The sequence below is a fragment of the Magnolia sinica genome, chromosome 4, assembly GCF_029962835.1.
Source record: "Magnolia sinica isolate HGM2019 chromosome 4, MsV1, whole genome shotgun sequence".
NCBI lineage: Eukaryota > Viridiplantae > Streptophyta > Magnoliopsida > Magnoliales > Magnoliaceae > Magnolia > Magnolia sinica.
This window is the reverse complement of record NC_080576.1, coordinates 9,703,898-9,725,989: the sequence shown is the minus strand read 5'-3', so window position 1 is coordinate 9,725,989 and position 22,092 is coordinate 9,703,898. Positions and strand designations below refer to the sequence as shown.

Sequence of the window (22,092 nt, the reverse complement as noted above, 5' to 3'; positions counted from 1 at the left end):
TCTTCATCCAGGTCTTTGTGACCCTATGAATGAACTTAGACGGGGAGGATTTCTTACAAACATCATAGTGGGCCCCCAAAAAGTTTTTAATGGTCGACGCTCATTTAACATTGTTTCCTGTAATGTAGTACACTTGAGATTTGGATATACCTCATTTTTGGTCTCATACCATAAAATGATCTGAAAAAATATATGAACGGCGTGGATGAAAAGCATACATCATGGTGGGGCCCACAGACCACCGACCATCCACCATTGGCCGGTGGCAGGGGGAGTACCCAATCCGTTTCCGGGAAGGAGGGGTATTTTCGTCCTCAAAAACGCCGTCCGTACGAGCAGGTCCAACTTCCCAAACAAAGTTTGTGTTGTTTCGTAAAAACAGCTGGATAAAAGGTAGAGTCCACAGTGCCGAATTTCCCTTTATTTAGGCAATAAAGGCACCAGTTGGGGCTATTCCAAAAGCACCAGTTGGGGCTATTCCAAGGCTCTGCTACTTTTTTACTCGTTCCGTCCAGGTAGATAGCTGCAGCTGTAACTCTCCCTATCTCTCCCCCTCGCTCTCGTACTCTCGGGGGTGTGGACAGTAGACGAAGAGATGGAGGGCGGAGATGGAAGTGTCCCCTTACTCGAAGCCAAAGAGGGTGGGTTGGGTAAGAGGAGCTGGATGGAATCGAAGAAGCTATGGCACGTGGCGGGTCCAGCCGTTTTCAGCCGGATCTGCATGTATGGAACGGGCGTTGTTACTCAAGCATTCGCAGGTCACTTGGGCAATATCCAGCTCGCTGCTTTCTCCATTGCCTATACAGTTGTCGTTGGATTTGCTTTTGGACTCTTGGTACGTATCCCTCTCTCTCTCTCTCTCTCCCTCTCTTAACTAATGGGCCACCTGCAACGGAAACGGATTGGCTACTCCCCCTGCCACCAGCCCCATGACTGGTCGGTCGGTGCACTGTGGGCCCTACCATGATGTATGTGTTTCATCCATTCCGTTCATCCATTTTTAAAGATCATTTTAGGGCTTGATCTAAAAAATTAGAGGTATATAAATCTCACGTGGTCCACACCACATGAAAACAATAGCGATTGGATATCCACCATTAAAATCCTCCTAAGGCCCACTGTACTTTTTATTTGATATCCAATCTGTTGATTAGGTCATACAGGCCCAGATGAAGGGAAAAACAAAAATCAGCTTGATCCAAAGCTTTTATGGCCCCCAAAATGTTTTTAATGGTCGACACTCATTCAACACTGTTTCCTGTAATGTGGTCCACTTGAGATTGGGATATATCTCATTTTTGATCTCATACTGTAAAATGATCTATTTTTATAGATGGACAGCATGGATGCAACACATACATCATGGTGGGGTCCACATAGCACCGACCACCAGCCATTGGCTGGTGTCAGGAGGAGTAGCCAATCCGTTTCCACCTACAACAATGACCATGCCACTTACACAGCGCACATGCTCACGTGTAGTAGCAAAGCGTGATCTGATCCGTTCATCATGTGACCACACTTTGGAAGGACAATGACTCTCAGAAAAATCACACCGATTAACTCCTCCAGTGGGACCCACCGTGACTTGGATTGAAGCCCAGATGAGGCGAGTCGACTCGGACAACTCGGACATGAGCTTTTTCAGTGTTATTTAATAGTAAAAAAACTACAAATAATTCATGAAAAATGTTAGCTTGTCCCGAGTGGAGTTTGAGTAGATTATTGAGTTTTGTCGGGATTTTTTCCCCCGGTTTTTGTGAAGTTGTGCTGAGATTTTCGAGTCTGAGTTGAGTTTTTCTTGAGCTTGATTTGATCAGGTTGTAACCAGATCGAGTTTTTTTCTAAGTCTTGATGAAATCTACTCGAGTCGAGTCGACTGGGACGAGTCGGAAGGAGTTGCATAACTTGAATAGATTCAGTTATACCAGATCGAGTCATACGTTTTTTAGTTTTCAAACTATGGTGAATCTTACATTTCTTGGTTTCCCGAAAATTTTAGTGGTAGTCATGTGATTTCTAGTTTAAGATTTAATTCTATTACATTTCTTGCATAACTTGCTTTTTATTAGTGATTTCTAGTTTAAGATTTAATTCTATTAATTAATGGACGATAGAACACACAATTAAAGTGGTGAGTAGTCACATCAATTAAGGTGGGTCACCCATGAAATTAAAGTCGTGCGGTTTGGCCTACTGAGTAACGAGTAGTCACATCAGATGAGATGAATAGATTAGATGGCACGTAATGTGGGCCTACACAAAACTAATGATGGGCATCCCATTCCAACTTTTTCCCTAGCTGAGGCTTGACTGAGCTCTAGATAGTGTTGATTTCTGGGTTATATGGTGAACAGGAGGCATCGTAACTGATGGACAGTGTGGATGTCATGAAAGTTCTACTTATTTGACAGGTGCGTTAGGTTTATAGCGCTTAGTGTCAAAGTCGACAAGGAATGATCGTAGGCTCGGTGAGGAAGCGGAATGGCTGATGTACCACACACCGGCTATATAGCCCGCGCGGATTAGCCACTGACAGGTTGAGTAGCGAGACTTACTACTGAATTGACGTCACTGAGTTCCATGGCCCCACCGTATCTACAACTTTCGTCCGTTTGGAGAGATTATTTTTGGAAATATCCAAAGGAGTTAAATCCAAAGCTCAAGAGGACCCCGGCGCAGAAAACAGTGGAGACAGTGACGCCCACCATTAAAAACTTCTAAAGGCTACAAAAGTTGTAGATCAAACTGATATTTGTGTTTTCTCTTATTTAATGTCTTTTTTAACTCGACAGGTTGGATTTCAAATAAACATTACATTGAGCCTTAAGGTAGTTTTAAGGGTGGGAATCACTCTCCCCACTGCTTTCTGTGGTAGGGTCTACTACAGATTTTTATCTGCCTCATTCTTTAACTCATGCCTTTAAATGATATTTCAAAATGGATGGACAGTGTGGATACAACACATACATTAGAGTGGGCCCACAGAACTTGGTGACGTAGCTTCGGTAGCGGACTCACTAATCAACACCAATCCGCGTCCCTGTATAGCTGATGTATTGACGTCAGCAAGATCAGTGGGTCCCATCTGTGTGTAATATCCCAAACGTCCATGACGTCGTCCCTGTATAGCTGATGTATTGACTTCAGCAAGATCAGTGGGTCCCATGTATGTGTTATATCCAAAACGTCCATGAGCTCTTCGTAAGTCTTGAGATGAAAAATAAGACAGATCTAACGATCAATTGGACCACACTGAAAAACCAACGGAGGATTGAACGTCTGCCATTGAAACCCATTTGAGGTTCACAAAAGTTTTGGATCAATATGAAATTTGTTTTTCCTCTTCATCGAGGTCTTTGTAACCTTATGAACAGATTGGATGGAAAATAAACAGTATGGTGGGCCCTAAGAATTTTTTAACGGTGAAAATCATTATCTCCGTTGCTATTTATGTTGTGGTCCAGTTGATCTTTGGATTTGATTCGATTTTTTCATAGTACTCTAAAATGATCACGAAAAATGGATGAACAGTGTGGATATAATAAATACATCATTGTGGGGCCATGTAATTTGATCTCCTTTGAACCGTTTGTACAACTCGAGCGCTACCGCTCGTCTTCGCAAGACACGTAACTACGCTAGCTGTATAGATGGTGTGTGGCACAAAAGAGTTTCAATGGTAGACATTCAATCGATAAAGAAGAGGAAAAACAAATTTCATATTGATCCGAAACTTCTGTGACCCCAAAAGGGTTTCAATGGTAGACGTTCAATCCCCTACTGTTTTTGGTAGTGTGGTCTAATTGATCTCTATATATGTTTTATTTTTCGGCTCAAGCCTTAAGATGAGCTTGCCAAATTAGTGGACGGTTTGGATTTAACACATGCCTCATGATTTGACCCACAGAGCTGGCTGACATCAATACATCAGCTATATAGCTGGCGTAGGGTATACCACCCAATCCGCTTCAATCGGAACGACTCTTCTCGTTGTCCCTTCAGTAGATATTTTAGCGAAACCTTTTTCTTTGAACCGCGCGAGCCTGGCTCCGTGTAGTGAGGAAGGGGCTTGCGACGAACAGTGCCTCACGTGTGGGTTATGACGTGCATAAGATCCACTCCGTCCATCAGGTGAGTTGTCTCATGTTCACCTTGGATCCTGAAGATCAGGAGGGTTTAAAGCTCAAGTGAGCCACACCTTGATAAATTTTGAAATGGAATGCCAACCAGTAGTTCAGTCTGTGGCTTACCGTTGATTAATTAGTTTACTTATCCATCCGTTCTGAATTGGCTTATCAAAATCACGTTGTTTCGAAATTTATGTGAGCCTATATGAATCTAAAGGTATTAGTCATGATTTTTCACTTTTTACTACGGTGAGTTCCAATTGGGTTTCCAAGTTTCGGATTGGTGAGATGTTTGATTCGAATGCAAAACACTAGAAAGCGTACCTGATGGACGGTGTGGATATCATCCGCATGAAGTCGTTCGTCCTACTGAAGAAGTATCACGTACCTGCCGGGCCTTTTGTCTGACAGCGGTTTAGCCTCATGGGCGCGGATTAGTTGTTACTCAGGTAACACCGTAGTGGCTTTTTTTTTATTAGCTTGTTAGTACACCCACTGTCAGTTCATACGGTTAGCCATCCCCAATAGGGAATCGATACCAATACCTCTGTGTTGAAACGAGGTATCTTTCACTCAGCCTGCCACTTGAGCTATGGATTACGGTGTTAACCTTACGTAGGGCCCACCTTGATGATATGTTTTATATCTATTCTGTCCATTCATTTTTCCGGATCATTTTAACTCGTGTTCATGGTAATTAAGCACATCCAAATCTCAGGTGGACCACACCACAAGAAATAGTGATGATTGAAATCTCACCATTAAAAATTTACCAAGTACCATTGTAAGAAGAAGTGTAATGTTTATTTTCCACCCAACCCCTTGATAAGGTCAACCAAAACTGAGAGAAGGGAAAATGCAAAAATTAGCTTTATCCAAAACTTTTGTGGCCCACAAAACCTTTTAATGGTAATTCACAACTTTTTTCATTGGTGTGATCCACCAGGATCTGATTAATTTTTGGGATAACAATCTTAAATGAGCTGAAAAACAGATGAACGGCGTGGATATGAAGCACAGTCATCGAGATGGGCCCACATGATAAGGGTAACACGGAAACGGATTGGCTACTCCCCTGACACCAGCCCCGTGGCTGGTGGCCGGTGCTCTGTGGGCCCCACCATGATGTATGTATATCATCCACTACGTTCATCCATTTTTAAATATCATTTTAGGTATTTATTCCAAAAATTAGAGGTATATAAATCTCAGGTGGACCACACCACATGAAAACAATAGTGATTGGATATCCATCATTAAAATCCTCCTAAGGCCCACTGTACTGTTTATTTGAAATCCAATCTGTTTATTAGGTCATACAAGCCCAGATGAAGGGTAAAAACAAAAATCACCTCGATCCAAAACTTTTATAGCCCCCGAAATGTTTTTAATGGTTGACACTCATTCAACACTGTTTCCTGTAACGTGGTCCATTTCAGATAGGGACATATCTAAATTTTGGTCTCATGTTTTAAAATGATCTTTAAAAATAGATGGACGGCATGGATAAAACACATACATCTTGGTGGGGCCCACATAGCACCGACCATCAGCCATTGGCTGGTGTCAGGGGGAGTAGCCAATCCGTTCCCGCATAACACCCACTAAGCTGTTAGGTTGTTACCTGGATAACAACTACCCGACACTGCATATCCCCACCAACCAAATCTTGCCATGTAACCACACCATCTCTAAAGGTGGTGCTACTCACTACCTAATTTACATCTCTTTTGTAAATGCGTCTATTGGTAGATTTGATTTTGCCACGTGCTTCCATTAGAAATGAGGTAAAGATGAAGTATGTAAAGTCTATTTGAAAGTTGTTCGGTTTGTATGTTTTACCAATCAATCCTACATGGATGACTATAGGCCCAAACAAAGTAATTGGAAACTTACACCATCCCAATTGCTTTAACTTTTGATGGTTAGATGCAGATCATTGATCTCCATTCAATTTTGGGCTATGGCCTATCCATGTGGTGGCCCATTAAAACACCATCCCGCAATCAACGCTCAGTTTTCTCTCTTGTTTTACCGCAGTTAGGGATGGCAAGCGCCCTGGAGACACTGTGTGGACAAGCTTATGGTGCAAAGAAATATCAGATGTTGGGCATCTACATGCAACGCTCTTGGATCATCATCCTCATCGCATCGATCATCATGACCCCACTCTACATTTTTGCAGCCCCAGTTCTTGAGATGATCGGGCAGCCACGAGAAATCGCCGAGCAAGCCGGGGCCTTGTCACTGTGGTTACTCCCTCTACATTTCTCCTTGGGCTTCCAGTTCACACTCCAGAGGTTTTTACTGTCCCAACGTAAAGCAGTAATCATTGCCTATGTGTCCGCTGCTGTATTTGCTGTCCATGTATTCTTGAGCTGGGTCGTCATTCATCTGCTCGATCTCGGCATTGTTGGGGCCACTTGGGTTCTAAATCTCTCGTGGTGGCTATCCCCACTGGGCCTGATCGCATATACAGTGTGGGGTGGATGTCCACTTACATGGACTGGTTTCTCCATGGAAGCTTTCTCTGGGCTATGGGAGCTTCTGAAACTGTCCGTAGCTTCTGGTATCATGCTGTGGTATGCTTTGGGCCCTATCTCGGGCATGGCCCATTTGTTTATGATCGTCATTTGCTCAAGATAGGTGTAGTTTGCTAACCTGCAGGATTATGTAGACATCACTCCCATTTTCGGGGATCAAACCATTGGTCTGATGGGACCCACCGTGGATGGGGTATCAATAGGAGGCTCCTGTTTTCTTCCGTGTAATGTGTTCAACCATTGCTTTAATTTTTCTCCTGACCGTCTATTTGTTGGCCCATTGAACAAAGAGTTAAGATTTCAATCTGGGATATCTCCAGGTTATATCCTCGTCCATTGTGGGAACCATGAATGGTTCGGATCTTGTCTGTTTTGCTACTGGACCTGATAATCAGGTTTGGATCCAGTTTGTGGGTATGAAGTGTGGCCCAAGCCCAGTCCATAGTGGGTCAGATCCATAAATCTGACGATCTGACGACCCACTTGGGGAATTGCTAATTTTTTCATCCCTTTTAGGAAGCGGATTGGCTGGAGAGTTTTTTTTTTTTCGTAAATTTTATTTTATTTTAAATTCCTTTGATTTAGGGGTGTCAATGGGCCGGGATCGGGCCTCCAAATTCAAGATTTTCAACAGGACCGAGGGTCCGGCCCGAATCAGTTCAAAATCGGCCCAAGACCAAGCCTACGGCCGGCCCATTGACAGCCCAAATTTGAGTATCTACTAGTTGCGAGATGATCCAGTGCTCTATAAGTTATAGTTCTCTCACTTGCATCATGACACTTGAGGAATTCGAATGATGGATCTGGACTGTCTATTAGCTTCGTCTTACATTTCGTGGGTCACTACGTGAAAATCACAGTGATAAGATAATTAGATCCATCCATTAGTAGGTTTCTTTCTATAGCCATCTGTTTTCTGGGCCATGGATGGGATGGTTAGGATTATCTGATAAAATGACTAACCTCCATTTTATAGATGGCTCAAATTATTGACTTAGCCTACTTTTCCATAAATGATCTTGACCGTCCATTTTATTGGCAAACGATCCAACTGTTAGAATCCTTGGATCAGTGTGATTTTTATGTGGTAGCCCACAATATGATTGATGGGTCTGTTTGACAACCAGATGGCCAGTTGGAACGACCAAGCGATCTGATGAAGGTGGCACGATTAACTTATATCGCAATGCATCGGCGTTACAAATGGAGCCCATGCATCGGCGATCCACACCGTTAATGTTTGGGCTGCACTGTCACTATTGATGGGTGCTTCCCCAAAAGACCAAATATACGGTAATCAGAAACATATAGCAAAGGTCCATAAAATGACCAAATCATCTCATGAACGGCTAGGATCTTCCTATCTGAAAGATTTTTGGGTCATTCCCTAGCTTAACGCTCTGGATAAACGAATCATGGGCCAGAACTAGTAGGAAATGGGTTCGTCAAGACACTGCACGTTCTGATCCATGAAGACTGAATGACATGATTTCCTCTGATTGATTCCGTTTTTGGTACAAACTGAAGCTTGGAGAACTGGTACTACAGAATACTCATCTTATTGACTGGGAATCTGAGCAACCCTGAAATTGCTGTGGATGCATTGTCCATCTGGTTAGTATCTTTTCTTTCTTTTCTTGCTTTTAGAGCTCTGATCCAACGATCCAGGACTTTGGATCCACTGGCAAGCTTTGGAGATGTGTGTGGCCAACCAGGATGTGTAGATGATACTCATGGGGGATCTGGCCTCATGATCCAGTGAATGCTGTTACCTTAACCGTGGATCCAAATTAACTGGGGCCCACTTGAACCTACATCAAGTTAAAGAGTCCATTAATGTGGGGTCCCTCTCCCATGATTGTCCAATCTTGTGATCAGATGATAAGATCATCCCCTGACGAATTTCTTACCACATGCCTTTACACTTGCTTGAATGTTTACTGACCTTGCTTTTTAATTTGTTTTTTCTTGTTTCACTCTTCCTGACAGTATGAACATCAATGGCTGGGAGATGATGATTCCGTTTGCATTTTTCGCAGCCACTGGGTATGTTATCTGATCCTAACCGTTAATTTGTCGATATTAAAATGGATAACAAAAACGAGAAGAACCATCCATATTGATGGTTTTGATCATCCTAAGGATTATGCTACATCCACAGTGCAACCTACAATCTAGTTTGACAGGCCCGTAACAGCCGTTGGGTAACGGTAACGGTCATAACTGTTAAGCGTTATGGTCGAAACGGCCGTTATAGAAAAAATAGGCTGTAACATCCTTGTAACGGAACATAGCGGTCCTATACCGGTCCTGTAACAGTTTTTTCAACAAACAAAAAAGGACTGTAACTGCCAATACGGGACTGTAACGGCCATTACAGCCAGTATCATAATGGTAATGATGGTGGCAGTTATGGCCACGGTTACTGTTTTGGAACACCTTGTATACCATAGCATTAAAACTCAATAACTCGATTGGGTTACAGGTTGAGTCAACCCAACTCGGCTGCATTCTCCACCGGGTTGTCCTGCTAGGAATAGGAAGCTCTCAACCACCGTGGACCCTTTAGTTATTATCCCTCTATCTACTGCGTTCTCCGGCTTACAGTGTTGCTTGGCAAGTTAAAGAGCCCGAAGTATGCAGGCCCCATGGGCTAACTAACCACTGCTGTATTTCTTTTCTTAGCTGTCTATCTTAAAGCTACCAATCAAAGGTTGGGAATGTCCCATCTTGAAGAGCCAGGGAAACGGCCTGTCCACATTGGGGCCCATCAGATCAATGGTCTAGATCATGGCCCCCTCTTGCAATAACTGAAAACCAAAGGAAACGATCGTATGGTCCATCACAATAATATGAACTGAACAATCACATTCTCAATCACAGTTGATCTGATAATTAATCTATGCCGATCGTTCGTGTTAAAACAGTGTCCGGGTCTCCAATGAGCTAGGAGCGGGCAACGGGAAAGCAGCTAAGTTTGCTACCATTGTATCAGTGGCGACATCGGTCATAATAGGCCTCATCTTTTGCTTTCTGATCTTGATCTTCCACGACAAGTTCGCTCTCATCTTCACCACCAGCCCTGTGATCATCCATGCCGTTGACAAACTATCAATCCTTCTGGCCATAACCATCCTCCTCAATAGCATCCAACCGGTTCTCTCTGGTGAGTTAGTAAAGAAAACACAGGTGGGCCCATCAGCATTCATGATCTGGTTATTCTTACCATTAAACAGGCCTGGCCCATGTCCTTTTCTATAAGGCCTGTTACGAGATGAAATTTAGCCCATTTAATAAATACTCAGGTGGGTCCCATAATTCAAGCCCTTGCCCATGATCATATGTGAATAGGGCGACGAGATGACCATTGGGATAATCTGCCGATGCAGCTATGTGGTCCTGATCATGGATGGGCCATGTAATGGGCCCCAAGTGTAGTTAGAGATCTAACAAGAGGTTACCTCTTTCAGGTGTAGCTATTGGGTCGGGGTGGCAAGCATTGGTGGCATACATAAACGTTGGATCTTACTACTTGATTGGGGTCCCACTTGGAGTCTTGTTGGGGTGGGCCTTCCATCTTGGAGTTGAGGTATTTTTCATGTTCCGTTCTTTATTCATCTCCATACATTCCTTGGATCTGATAAAAAGTGGAACACACCAATCGATACAATGGAACCCTTACCGAACTGATCTAGACCCTTCGTGAGATGACAGGGGATTTGGGCTGGAATGATCGGTGGTACTCTTGCTCAGACATTGATCTTGATGTTCATCACTCTTCGGTGTGATTGGGACAAGGAGGTGGGACCCACTTTCAGCTTTTGCCCCTATTTTGGTTCACGATTCTTTGGTTTCCAACCTAACAAGACTGTTATTTGCCATATCATTTGCAGGCACTGAGCGCCTCTACTCGTGTGAAGAAATAGGCCATTTTACTGTCTAAGAAAGATCGTTCAGTTCATTAGTGTGAAAATTATGACGCTTGATTGCACGACAGTGGGAGGAATTTCAACCATTCCATGTGCTTGACTAATCTCTCATGAGGTAGTGCATATGGAAGATGGAACAAGTGTTGTCTCAAGTTCTTCAATTTGATATGTGACATTCGGTTAAGAGAGAATAGTTATGCTAAGGGATTTGAAGAAGTGACTTGTGCCAAAATAGTACATAGGGTCCTCCGCCTGTCAGGAATTGAAAAAACCTGTTTGATGTTATTGGGCCGCATCATCACAAACTGCGTTTAATGCATCAGTGCTGAAGGCATTAGTGATGTTGTGAACCAATCACAATGTAGGAAAATAAGAAAACATATTTGCGGCAAGCAAAGTATTCAAATTCATGTGTGTGGACCATTCATCCGAGCAATCTCATCTCCTATGATTTCATGGTACAAATAAAATATTTAACTGTCTGAATATAAATACATCCCTAAAAATGTATTACATATAGAAATTAAAAATTAAATATAGGTTAGCTAGTAATTAGAGAAGGTGTGCGTTTTTTTTTTGAGGGGGGTATCGGAAACATAGGTTCAAATCTTCACAAGTATGATGAGAAGCACATGCGTACAACATTAGTTGTTTTGGTACTTTATTAGACCACTTTGCATGTATATATCCTTGTAATGAGCATAAAGAGCTTAATCTTTTTGAGGTGGAGGCCACAGAGGAAGAGGTGGTCACTTTCGTGGCCGAGGGGCGAGGCCGAAGAGGTGGGTATACTAAGTAATCAATTTTTAATTTACAATGCCAGAGTAGCTAGCTATCTGAAACTCTATTTAAGAAGAGCACAACTTTTCTTTTTTGACTGCCAAAACCTATATATCATGTTCAAGTTTTTTTTTTTTTTTTTTAAATTTTAATTATTATTATTATTATTTTTTAAGCTTAATCTTTTTGAAATTGTTTTGGACCCTTTTAAGCCATGATGCAATTAACAAGTGAATTAGGAGTTCAAGCAAAGGTTTGACTCACCGATGTTCAGGTTCTAGCCAGAGTGTTGGTTGGTTTGGTTGGTAGTTATATGGATCCTTGCTCTTGCTCGGGTGGTAGACTTTCGGGAGTTTCAACACCCGGTCAAGGGTTCCAGTATCCATAGGTGGTGAAAGCCCACTTCGGCGTGAGTGTGTGGGCGTGTGTGTGCGTGTGTTAAAAAAAAAAATGTTTTGCATATGGCAATAGTTCTTTTTATTATTGTGTAATTTTCTCTAGTAAGAAAAGACGGAAATAACTATCAAAAGAAAAAAGTCATACCCATTCATGATAAAAGACTGGTTTGAACAGCATGAGCAAAGAATAAATCAGCAAGCTTCCTTTGAGCATGTGTGCTTGTCAAGCTGTTTGGTTACTGAAGTAAAAGAGTTTAATTTTCGGCAAACGAGTGCTGCGTGGATATTTTGTGACGACTACACGTATTGTTATCCAAAAATCCAATTTTACATGAGCGGGAAGCCATGATCTGCTCGGAATGTGTGCATTGGATAGAGTTATAAACAGACTTTTCAAAGTTCTTCATGCATGCACATGAATGTGAAAGCGTGTGATTTCTTGTGTCCTTATATGTTCAATGTCCTGCATTCCTATTAGTGGAATTGAGTTCTATTAGTATTATAAGGCTAATGTTGCCAATTGAGAGTTGCTTGGATAATCTATGTGTTCGACATATTAATTAGCTTTGCAAGAGGGAAAAAAAAACTTCCTCATCTTCATCTTTTATTATTATCAATTTATCAATCCTTTTGCTGCAATCTACTCTTTCACGATGTGAGTATTCGATTCGTACAATATCCTTATGTTGATATACGTACGCATTGGGCCTCACACAGTTTCATGTCTCAGGAGGCAAGATATTTTCTATGTTTGAACATCCACACAGCTCATTAGGTGGGTTTGACAATCACGGTGGTCCAAAGCCAACTTTTCTCCAGCCCTATATTTCTTTCATGGGGTGTGGCCCACCTGATTAGTGGACCAACCTAATTTTTGTGACAGTGGATTTAGGTAGTGTGCCCCGTTGTGTCGTATTGGCTAATATCAGGGCACATACGTGAGCTGGGTTGGACACACGTGCAAAGTGGACAAAAATGTACAGTAGGTTTGCTCTGCTAGGACCCAACGTAAACTTGATTTCTGATTAGAGCGAGATGGAGTTATTTTCGTAGCTTAGTTTTTAAGTCATCCAACTTGGATCATTAATTGTGTTTTACAATTAAATTACGTCATGGGTAACCATAGAGTGGTTAGTTTTTTTTTGTTTTTTTTGAAAGCCAAGACCCTGAATTTTGTTAGAGTGGTTAGTTAATGCCTGTGTATATACACGAGTTGTGTGTGTAAGTGGAAGACAAACAATAGAACGAATGAAATAAAGTATTTTTATTTTTTACTTATACTTTTTTGTATTGTGTGTGCTCACATGTAAGAAATAAGGTGATTGAAGAAGGTTGGGTTTAGTTTCCATACCTCAATTTGACTATATATATATATATATATATATATATATATATATATATATATATATTATGACAAAGGAAAGTTTATGTTCGCTTTCACCAAAGGGTACAGCGGGGATTCTAACTTTGTTGTGGAAATGAAAGCGGTGGTCCATGGTCTCTCCATCTGCTTAGAGATGGGTTTCTCCACAGTCGAGGTGGAGAGTGATTCTCTTGCTGCGGTTGACATCTTCTCCAAAGCTGCCCCCCTCGAGTGTGTTCTACTGGAAATATCAATTCGACTCCTTTCGTAGTGCTGACAACATTTCCATCAAGCACTCCCTGCGTGAGGCCAACCGGTTAGCTGACAGTCTAGCCTGCTGGGGCAGCGCTAACTAGCTAAACAGAGTTTTCCTTGCGGTTTCGACCTCCTCTTTCTAACAGGGGGGCGGGGGGGACTAGTTCTGGATAGGACAGGGATAGGAGTGGTGCGCACCTCCTAGTCTCTTTTTTTGTTTGTTTTTCCTTCGATATAATAGGAGGGCCCCTTCCCTTTGGCCTTCCCGAATGAGAATGAGTTGTTCTTTCTGGGCCTCAGGGTCTATTTTTTGTGCCCGAGTACCCGTAAAGTTATCTTCTCAATCAATGAAATGATCTTTTTGAAAAAAAAAAGGTGATTAATTTTTAAACATGTTCATTGCTGCAAGTAGTTTTTATATGTGAAAGTCGTGCCAAATGGTTGAAATTTCACATGCAATAAGCTTTTAAACATTTAAATTTTACTTGTAAACAATAATCATTCTTCATGCAGGTAGTCTCTTGTCCTCTATTGCACACCTTAACCTTACTAATGAGACTCATTTCATGGCTTCATGCTAATGCGTAAGCTAAAAACTGAAGTATATTTTTAACACAGTAGCCACAACACTGGAAACAGTGAAAGTGAATCCCACATTGTTGAAAACATTCTCCTTTCTCTCTGTGCAGTGTACAACCCCTCCTCTCTCTCTCTCTCTCTCTCTCTCTCTCTCTCTCTCTCTCTCTCTCTCCATGATGCGACCCAAAAGAAAGATTCACACGAACAAGTTTTGAAATTATTAGAAGTGCAGATCTGTAGGGGTACCTACTGTTTGGACAAAGGTTCTCCCTCTCATTTCTAATTAGTAATGCTACATTTGCAATGGGCACCATTTTTTAAAAAATACTCCTTGCGATCTAGGTTGTTCATAAGTTAGGAACTATCGCACACATGCAATTGCTTAAAATTAGGTTGGTTATGTATAGGTCGGCCGCACATGTACCCCAGATTTGCCAACCCCCAATCTCAATGACACAACCAGCGGTGTGCACCTGATGAACAATGTGTTCTTGCACCCGTTCATTGCATGGTTTTCTACTGTAAATCACAATGGATAGGTGGTCCATGTGATGAAAGGATCACAATGAATGGATGTTCCTCTTTATATCTGTACCGTTTGTTTTGGGAAGACCACCAATCAAGTGGCTAGATCGTGTATTCACATAGATCTTGAGAAGCAGTCTAATCTTAGTCCCACTGGAAGCTTGGTCCATTAGATGTACTTTTCTATCAAACACATGCCCACAAACATTGCTTAGTCAGTAAAAACGGTTATGTAAGGATAACAGTATTTAAAAACTTTGTGGCGTTGAACGTTTTGGATCAGGCTAGTATTTCTGTTCCCAGTTCATCCCAGTGGGAATAACTTTATGAATGGTTTGGATGACATATAAACATCACGGTGGGCCTAGGGCTGTTTCCTGTCTTATGGCTTACTTTGAGTTTTGTATCCGCTTCATTTTTTGTTTTGGTTATCAAGGAGGTGCCGCTACTGGGGCTCTCTGGGACAGTCTGGGACAGTCGCATCCTGATTTGCAAGTATCGGCCACCAGAGGCTTTCCCAGCGAACTTTGGTTTCTAGTCCCAACTAGTGGGCACTAAGTAATCCAAACCATTGGAATCTTATTACGTAAGATGATCTTAACGTATTTTTGAATAAAAAAATAGGTAATTTAATTAAAAATGCACGATGTATTTAATATTCAAGCTAGGATCTTTGAATCCGAGAAAATATTTTATTATGGCCCACCCATGATGGGATGCAACAGACCAATGGTCTTGATTATCGAACCATACGGCCCCTTTTTAAGACTTCAAAACATCAAGCGCACGTGAAAAGAGGATCCTATGATTCCTCCCTTTCACTTATCTGTCCACCTATCCATCTGTTTATATATCCAAGAACCCAATGGACTAGGAATATATTCACTCTCCATTCTTCACAAAATATCTTCTAAGAGAATATGGTTAGTTGAAAAGAAATGATTCATTTGCTACTCGAGCCTGAAACTAAAGGAGTTGGAATATATTCACCCACCATTCCACAAAAAGAAATCTTGTAAGGGAATATGATTAGGAGAAAAGAAGAAATGGTTCATTAACTACTCGAGACTGAAATCGAATCACACGAAGAAATGGAAGAAGGTAACTTATTTGACAGGGTGAAGGACGAATCCAAGAAGCTATGGCGGATTGCGGGCCCTGCTATTTTCAGTAGGCTCACCATATACTCTGCCAACCTAGTAACGGTTGCATTTTGCGGTCATATTGGCAACGTAGAGCTTGCTGCCATGTCCATAGCCAATAACATCCTCCTAGGATTCAACTTCGGTCTTTTGGTACCATCACTTTCCTTTCCATGCTCTAATTTCTCGGTTTTTATTTTTATTTTTATTTTTATTTTTTTAATTTTTTAATTTAAGTATAAGCCATGTGGATAACTCAAGTAATCCATGCATGTAAGCTGTGTATATCTGATGCAGTGTTCCTGTTTATCTGCGTGTATTCTTAATTGATAAAACAACACATCAGCTAGGCATGGCAAGCGCACTGGAGACTCTCTGCGGCCAGGCATTCGGGGCCCGCCAATACTCCATGTTGGGCATCTACTTGCAGCGATCATGGATTGTTCTCTTCCTCTGTGGACTTCTCTTGCTGCCAACCTATATCTTTGCAACACCGATACTCAAACTGGTAGGTATGAAGGACGAGATTGCGACGATGACGGGGGCCGTTGCTATCTGGGTCATTCCACTGCACTTCACCTATGCCTTTCAGCTACCTGTATATAAATTCCTCCAATGCCAGTTGAAGAATGTGGTCACAGCATGGGTCGGTGGATTTGTGCTGGCTATCCATGTGTTCGTAAGCTGGCTGTTTGTATATAAACTCAATCTTGGACTGTTTGCAGCAACGATGATGTTGAACTTCTCATGGTGCCTGAATGCGGTGCTGATATTTACGTATGCGGCATGTGGAGGCTGTCCTCTCTCGTGGGGTGGATTCTCATGGGGGGCCTTCTCTGGCCTGTGGGAGTTTACCAAGCTATCAGCCGCTTCTGGCGTCATGTTATGGTTGTTGCTCTCTCTCTCTCTCTCTCTCTCTCTCTATAGAATAATCATGTATTCCACGCTGTTCATTACGTTGAAATTCAGTTTTTTAAAATTAATTTATTTGAAAATTTTTGAAAATTTTATTTTATTATTAAAACGATTTTAAAAATTTTCAAATGAAAAATAGAGTTTGTACTTTTGTCCCACATCGAGAATGAGAAAAATAAAAACTTGTGGTTTATATGTGGATGTTAGTATTCTTACTTCGAGTTTTGGAGATTGAGATGCTCTGGTTATGCACTGGAACGTGCACGCACTCAGACGAGGGCGGTGTGGCTATAGTGGCACTAGTTGGTGCACTTCACACGTGCACATCGTTTCGCAAAGTGGTTGCTTCCTCACAACCTTACATGAACCATCGCGAGAAGGTACAAGTGATCTGATATGAGCCAGGGTTTTATAGAGCTTTTAGAATGGATAGCAGCCTTAAAAGCCATAACGGTCTGAGAACGGGTTTTGATGATCCAACTATCTGATCTTTCGATTCAATAACCACAAACGTCTCAAATTAATGATCAATGGTTAGACATGGTTTCCAAACGTTCTAAACCATTGATGGCTCCTATTACCCCCGATGCCTATATAAATTGGACAATTCCAGTCCAAAAACCAATCAATTCTAACAGATCTCTCCTCATCCATTAGATCTTTCAGAAAACATCTTCACCAAAGAATATTGCAAATACATATGTTCGTTGAATTGTCTTATTCTAGTGAAAATAATAATAATTTATTTTATTTTATTTTTATTTTTTGGTATTTTCAACATATTTCCGAACAAATTATGCTAGCCATAGTAAGGATGTGGTAGAGCAACCAAAATAAAAAAAATCACACCTTGTGCAGTGATGGACGTAATTACAAGATATGGGATTGCACCGATTGAGTTTGGTCTGGTGGGTTGTCAATGGGTCGGGCTCGAGTACTGGCTTCGAGGCCTGACCGGGCTAAAATTTAATTCTGTTTATTAATTGAGAACTGTACTTGAGATGTGTCTAAGAGTCCATCATCCTGGCCAGCCATGGCCGGTTTAGGATTTCAAGTGCAATTTTTTTTTTATTTTTTTTTATTTTTTATAAATTTCATATGTGAAGCATGATATCATATCTACTAAACAACCCAGAACAAAAGTAAATAGGCGGGCTCAGGTCAGGCCCGAGACGGGCAGAGGCCATGCATAATCATCAGGAGCTGGCCACTGGCATGTCTGTTTTGACCTGTCACGGGCCCATCTCGACCTTCAACATGCCACAGCCCAGCCCAGGCCTTGGCCATTAACTGCTTACCCGTGTCCAAGATTTTTTTAGGCAGCACATTGAACATTGATTGAAACAGGAATATGGTAAATCCATCCCTCATTACACGTGGCAGGTCCATGTGTCAACCAGGACTGTCAGTATAGTGGGCGCTTCTATGTACAGCAAATCGTTCGAGTTACACAAGGATCAGATGATCTTGACATCTGAACACTAGGATTCCAAGCAACGGTTGTAAAGAAAAATGGTTAATGGTTACCATTGACTGAATGAAAGTATGTAAAAGTGGCGGCTAGGACCTTCTTGTAATGTTTTTTTAAAAGGATAAATAGGCCATCCATGATGGGATCCACTAGATGGACCGTCCTGATTGACAAATTGGCCAACCACGTTAATCATATTCCTCTCTACCATATCATCTCCCATCTAACTGGTGGGCCTTCTATCATTGAATTGAAGCTGGACCACCAGTCATGCCCTTTTCCAACATTCCTTTCGTGGGCCATGGTCCCAATCAGCACTCTCTTCTTGCATTGCTAGCCGGCTCTTCTTATCAAAAGAAAGAGAGATACATCTTTTTATTCTTTATTTTTTGAATGATAGCTTGGAGAACTGGTATTATAGAGTGTCGATCCTGCTGGCCAGTTATATGAAGAACGCTGAGATTGCAGTGGACGCCCTTTCAATATGGTCAGATGCTCTCTCTCTCATGAAAAATTTATAGATGGAACGGTTAAAAACGACTAGATGAAGATAGTTTGATGATTGGCCCACCCATGAATAGGCCTCATAATGGGGTGGGTCTTGATCGAAAGTACACCAAGTTATTGGTTGTACCATTTACCATTTACACACTGGAATGAAACTTTTCTACATCAAGGAGACCGTCTGATACTTGTTACATTGGGCAGCATGAACATCAATGGGTGGCAATTGATGATTCCTTTGGCATTCTTCACATCTACTGCGTAAGTATCTCCTGCTATCATCTACTCTACATTTTCCTTCATAGGCCCACATGGATGCATAGATGGATGATCCAGACGGTCCATCATGTAGGTTCTGTTGAGGGTGCAAAACCATAGAAATATCACACTGCAGGTCAAACATTTCTCGGTCTGATTGACAGATAGTCATATTTGGCCCATCTGATGGATGGTCTAGATAATCTGAGTATGCAGCCATGCGGGCCAAATCATGGATAGGCCACATGTAACCTCAATCTACTAAAGATGTCTGATTCCATGTGATGAAATAGAGTGAGGGTAGCTAATGAACTTGGAGCGGGCAATGGGAAAGCAGCCAAGTTTGCGACGATCGTTGCTGTGGTAACTTCGATGGTGATAGGAGCAATCTTCTCTGCTCTAATACTAGGCTTCCATGATAAGTTTGCTCTCATCTTCACCTCAAGCGACGTCGTTCTCAAAGCCGTCGACAAATTGTCCATCTTGCTCACCTTCAGCATTCTCCTTAACAGCGTGCAACCTATTCTCTCTGGTGAGTCCCTCATTTCCATTCTATGCTGATCAGAAGCAACAGCGGGTTAATCCGGGATTGGGTCAGAGCCCATTTCACATCACCCTTTAAATCTCCATCCCACATATTGATTAATCTAAAATTCCGGACTCAGGCCCATTGATGCGCCCTCAAAATGGTCAAAGGTGCAGTGTCGGGCCTGGTGTTGATAAAAATAAAATCAGTTTAAACCCGTGGACCAAAACTACCACCATGGTGCCAGTCGAAATGGGCCACCACGACCCATTTCTAGTGATCCAATGATCAACTTTAACTCATATTCAATACCCCATCTTATCAGGTGTTGCGGTCGGTTCGGGGTGGCAAGCATACGTTGCATACATAAATATTGGATGCTACTACTTCATTGGACTTCCGGCGGGTATTCTATTGGCAATCTTATTCAATTTCGGAGTTGAGGTAAGGTTGAAATCTTTTTTTTTTTTTAAACTCTCTACCAAGCTTGAATTCTAAGACTTTCCGATACTATACACAAAGAATAGGTGTATGTATGAGTTTTCTGACATGGAATATTTCAGGGTATATGGAGTGGTATGATCGGTGGGACTCTCATCCAAACGTTGATATTAGTCATCATCACAATCCGGTGTAATTGGGATATGGAGGTAATCTCATTTATCTTTCAAAATTTTTTAGTGTTTTTTGAGAAGGAAAAACCTGTTGAATTTAGACCATCGCGGGATTGGATAACCTGGCATGCTATATTCAAACTGGATACGTGGCATGATGGTCCCTGATCCAAACCATTCATCAAGTTGGGTCTATATTAGGGAAGCGCCATCCTCCAAAAAAAAAAAAAAAAAACATGGATTATGTCATAATCCCATTGTGGACCTTTACATTTTTTATGCTGGATCATCTCTTCCTTGCCGCCCATTTGTAGGTCACTGGTAGGGTGGTTTGATCAGTACGATTTTTCTACTAAGACTGATCTACATATGGTGTGGGACCTCCCTTGAGAATTGGTCGGACAAACAATCATTATCCAGGAGTCTGATGGTTGAGATTTTTACTTCTCTAATTGCTCTGTTATAGCAATTTAAATGGCTGAGATTTTGTTTTCCAGGCTGAAAAGGCTAGGATTCGCCTTGATAAATATGGGGGCCGCAATGTGTTAGAAGCATCGGACGGCAGTAAAGACTCTACGGTGTCTTAAATGTAATCTAAATAGTAGAATAAACGGATTATTTATACACTCATAATAGAGATTTTAGGCTACCGTGATGTTGCATCTTAATCCTCCGCACCTTACTCATTTATGAAAATCTCTCAATGAGACTAGCTAGATTACAATTCAAGCATCTCGCTCCAAATCTATATGTAATGATTACAACTATAGTGAAATTCACTGGATCATTAATCTGAAGAATCCAACAGTTAGACAAAATCAATGATCATGTGTGGCCCACCTAATAAGTCTTACACTAAAACCTCTTGGTATAGAGATTTGAATTGAACCTTCGTTTAAAATACTGATGGCATTTTCTAAAATACATGACAGCAACTTCACGTGCTTGTTAAGCAGTTTGGTAATGGAAGTTACTTGAAGAGTTAGATTTTCCGCAAATGGGTGCTACGTAGATATTTTGTGACAACAATGCATTGTCTAAAAATCCAATTTTATATGGGTGAAGTAAGAAAATACTGTATGATGCCATTTTTTTTTATGTGATTTGGTGAAGAAAGAAGTTATGAATCATGTATTTCGTATGAGCTCCAAACAAATTGCACAAGTGTTCACCAAATCCTGAAAGTTAGAGGTGTTGGTAGAGCTGCGAGCAACTTGGAACGTGTGCATGGGATAGGCCGGGATGTTAGAGTTACAAATGGACTTTAAAGTCCTCAATCCACATGAATGGAAAGCGTGTGATATGTTAAAGCCCTTACATGTTCAACTTCTCGCATTCCTTTCAGCTAAGTAGAGTTCTATTAGTATTATAAGGCCATTATTGCCGCATGTTGTGACTTGCACAGTCAACAGTAGGAGACTGGTACCTCATTCGCTAGTTTTTTAAGCCCATCTGGATATCATCTAATAAGTAACTTTTGAAACTTTTGTAAGTTAATTAGTTATTTTTTAAAACATAAGTTAGTTTGGTAAGCACCATACTAAAGTCACTCATGTGATGAAAGTTACTTATTGTGATGGTATGCTTCCATGTTTTTTTTCTTTTCAAGGTCCACATCAAAGGTGGGGCCCACATGATGGAAGGTCTACATCAAAGGTGGGCCCACATTACAGATGACCCACATCAAGGTGAGCCCACATATTAATGGATTATCAAAATCAAACGTTGGCCCCTAATGATGCACGACGAATATACAAAGCAGGCATGTATGATGGACAACCTAGATTGAAGGTGGGCCCACACAATCGATGGTTCATATCAAAGGTGGGCTTCACATGAGGTGCGGTGGATATTGAAGGTGGCCCCACATGATGGACAATAACATTGAAGGTGGGCTCCACATGATGGATGACTCACATTATCTTGGACCCACGTAATGGACGATTCACATCAAATGTCGGCCCCTAATGATGAATGGCCAACATCCAAGGCAAACCCTAGATGATGAACAACCTACATCTAAGGTTGGGCCCACACGAGGATGGTCCACATCAAAAGTGGGCTCCACATGATGGCATGGACAATGAAGGCGGGCCCCACATGATGGATGACTCACATAAGGGTGAGCCCACAGAATGGACTGTCCACATCAAATATCAG

General features: G+C 41.6%; 2 protein-coding genes across 3 annotated transcripts; both read left to right on the top strand.

Moving 5' to 3' along the window:
• Positions 1-434: 434 nt before the first annotated feature.
• Positions 435-11,025, top strand: LOC131242388 (protein DETOXIFICATION 27-like). Of its 2 annotated transcripts, XM_058240981.1 has the most exons (8): positions 438-835; positions 6,171-6,712; positions 8,201-8,287; positions 8,663-8,719; positions 9,601-9,839; positions 10,144-10,262; positions 10,388-10,474; positions 10,567-11,025. In XM_058240981.1, the coding sequence occupies exons 1-8, from the start codon at positions 596-598 to the stop codon at positions 10,597-10,599; spliced, it is 1,404 nt and encodes a 467-aa protein (XP_058096964.1). In that variant the 5' UTR covers positions 438-595; the 3' UTR covers positions 10,600-11,025. The 2 variants fall into 2 exon arrangements, 1 of the variants encoding a protein (XP_058096964.1); XR_009169600.1 differs by lacking the exon at positions 10,567-11,025 and having other exon boundaries at positions 435-835; positions 9,601-9,862; positions 10,388-10,416.
• A 4,010-nt stretch (positions 11,026-15,035) lies between these two features.
• LOC131242387 (protein DETOXIFICATION 27-like) lies at positions 15,036-20,570 on the top strand. Its single transcript, XM_058240980.1, has 8 exons — positions 15,036-15,797; positions 15,991-16,532; positions 18,431-18,517; positions 18,739-18,795; positions 19,086-19,324; positions 19,644-19,762; positions 19,882-19,968; positions 20,430-20,570. The coding sequence occupies exons 1-8, from the start codon at positions 15,594-15,596 to the stop codon at positions 20,517-20,519; spliced, it is 1,425 nt and encodes a 474-aa protein (XP_058096963.1). The 5' UTR covers positions 15,036-15,593; the 3' UTR covers positions 20,520-20,570.
• Positions 20,571-22,092: the final 1,522 nt, after the last annotated feature.

Coding starts and splice junctions, on each gene's coding strand:
- LOC131242387 (XM_058240980.1), top strand. CDS start 15,594: ATGGAAGAAGGTAACTTATTTGACAGGGTGAAGGACGAATCCAAGAAG. Junction 18,518..18,738: donor GTGGACGCCCTTTCAATATG/GTCAGATGCTCT, acceptor TACATTGGGCAG/CATGAACATCAATGGGTGGC. Junction 19,969..20,429: donor GGTGTAATTGGGATATGGAG/GTAATCTCATTT, acceptor TTTGTTTTCCAG/GCTGAAAAGGCTAGGATTCG.
- LOC131242388 (XM_058240981.1), top strand. CDS start 596: ATGGAGGGCGGAGATGGAAGTGTCCCCTTACTCGAAGCCAAAGAGGGT. Junction 836..6,170: donor GATTTGCTTTTGGACTCTTG/GTACGTATCCCT, acceptor GTTTTACCGCAG/TTAGGGATGGCAAGCGCCCT. Junction 9,840..10,143: donor CATCCAACCGGTTCTCTCTG/GTGAGTTAGTAA, acceptor TACCTCTTTCAG/GTGTAGCTATTGGGTCGGGG.